This window comes from Vigna unguiculata, chromosome 9 (assembly GCF_004118075.2).
Source record: "Vigna unguiculata cultivar IT97K-499-35 chromosome 9, ASM411807v1, whole genome shotgun sequence".
Classification (NCBI taxonomy): Eukaryota; Viridiplantae; Streptophyta; class Magnoliopsida; order Fabales; family Fabaceae; genus Vigna; species Vigna unguiculata.
This window is the reverse complement of record NC_040287.1, coordinates 34,520,800-34,522,481: the sequence shown is the minus strand read 5'-3', so window position 1 is coordinate 34,522,481 and position 1,682 is coordinate 34,520,800. Positions and strand designations below refer to the sequence as shown.

Genomic DNA, 1,682 nt, shown 5'->3' with positions numbered 1-1,682 from the left:
TTTGAGTGGCCAATGAAACTCCTCCTAAGTGATTTTTTTTTTTTTGGGGAGACTCGAAAGTATCCTAAGTTCCCATTACAATTTGCATTTAAAAAAAGGGAAAAATTGTTAATAACACAACTTCAATAATAAAATAAAATGATGGGAACTGAAAAGGAAAGGTTGACGTGAGATTTCATTTCTCGTTAATGATGAACATCACAGGCATCATCAACGGCCCAGATTCACTCCTCGGTTTTAGGTTCTTGTTTTATTCATCTCATCTCCCAAGCCTCGCCGTTTTCCTCTCCACCTACTTGAAACCTGCTCCCATACCCTTTCTTACTTCTCTCCCCCTTCTTCCACTCAGTTACACAAAACCCACACAACAAAATAAATTATAGTAATAATAATAATTATTATTATTATAAGATGTTGTTAGGGAAGAGACCTCGTCCTCCAATGAAGAGAACTACCAGCATGTCAGAGATAACCTTCGATCTCAACACAACCTTGGACGAGGATGTTCAGAACAACCCCGTCAAGGGAGGACTTGGGCCGGACCCATGGACGAAGCACCCACCGCCAGTTGGGTCGAACGGCTTAGATCAGAGCAGGGTTTGGGCCTTAGTTTCACCCAGAAACCATAGAAGGCATTCGGAAGATTCCGCACACACCCCTGAGTTTTTGCGTGTTTGCTTTCTCTGCAAACGCCGTTTAGTTCCTGCTCGTGACATCTACATGTACAGGTAGGTAATTTCTCTTCTGTTCTGTTGCTATGTATGAAATTTTTATGGTTGTATATGAGTTGAAAACTTGAAAATGAAAATTGCAGAGGTGACAGTGCTTTCTGCAGTTCAGAATGCCGAGAAAAACAGATGAAGCAGGATGAGCGAAAGGATAATAATAAGTGTGGTGTGGCATCAAAGAAACAAGTTGCAGCTACGCCTTCTGGGTCTCAAGTTAGAAGTACCAAAGGCGAAACCCTTGTTGCCTTGTAGCTGTCGCATCTCAATAGGGTTCATCCATGATGCAATACTATTCATATACCATCCATCACCATGCCCTTTCTTACCTTATTATTAGATTTTGTGTTCATATACTTTGCCTTCCACTTTGTTTTGGTTATTTTTTCCCTTATGTTCGCTTCTGGCTTTGTAATTTTTATGATGGCGCTTTTGGAGAGAGTGGTTTTTTGCTTGTTAATCTTGTTTTCTGTAGTGATTTCCGTGGTAGTTTGAACATGATACGTAAAAGGAAAAAAAAGAAAAAATTGTAAATGATGGTATGTTTTTGATTCTGGGTGGTTACCGGGGAAACTGCAGTTCACGTACTTACTGAACTCTTTCACATCGTTGTGTTTTGTGTCTCAACGGTGGACTTGTTCGTTGATTGTGAACTCTCTGTGTTTGACGGTCAAATTAGATAGCTTTTGGTTTCTACTTTTGTTGCCTTGTAATCTTCATAGTGACACTGTTTTGGACTATTTTTGCCACTTAAAATATATGAAAATGTGTATAAATATATATATATATATATTTTTGTCATTTTTCAATTATTTCAGCAATCATTTTTTCTCACTCATTCATGAATTCAAGCTTACCAAACAAATACGTAACAGCAAAATGTATGAAACAGCAAAGTTGCGTAATCTGACCCCAACGTATGTTTATACTAAAGTTCTTCTATTTTTTTTTTATCAT

General features: G+C 38.1%; 1 protein-coding gene across 1 annotated transcript; it reads left to right on the top strand.

Moving 5' to 3' along the window:
- The first annotated feature begins 261 nt into the window (after window positions 1-261).
- On the top strand, window positions 262-1,462 carry LOC114196202 (FCS-Like Zinc finger 5-like). Its single transcript, XM_028086768.1, has 2 exons — window positions 262-728; window positions 815-1,462. The coding sequence occupies exons 1-2, from the start codon at window positions 412-414 to the stop codon at window positions 978-980; spliced, it is 483 nt and encodes a 160-aa protein (XP_027942569.1). The 5' UTR covers window positions 262-411; the 3' UTR covers window positions 981-1,462.
- The last annotated feature ends 220 nt before the right edge of the window (window positions 1,463-1,682 follow it).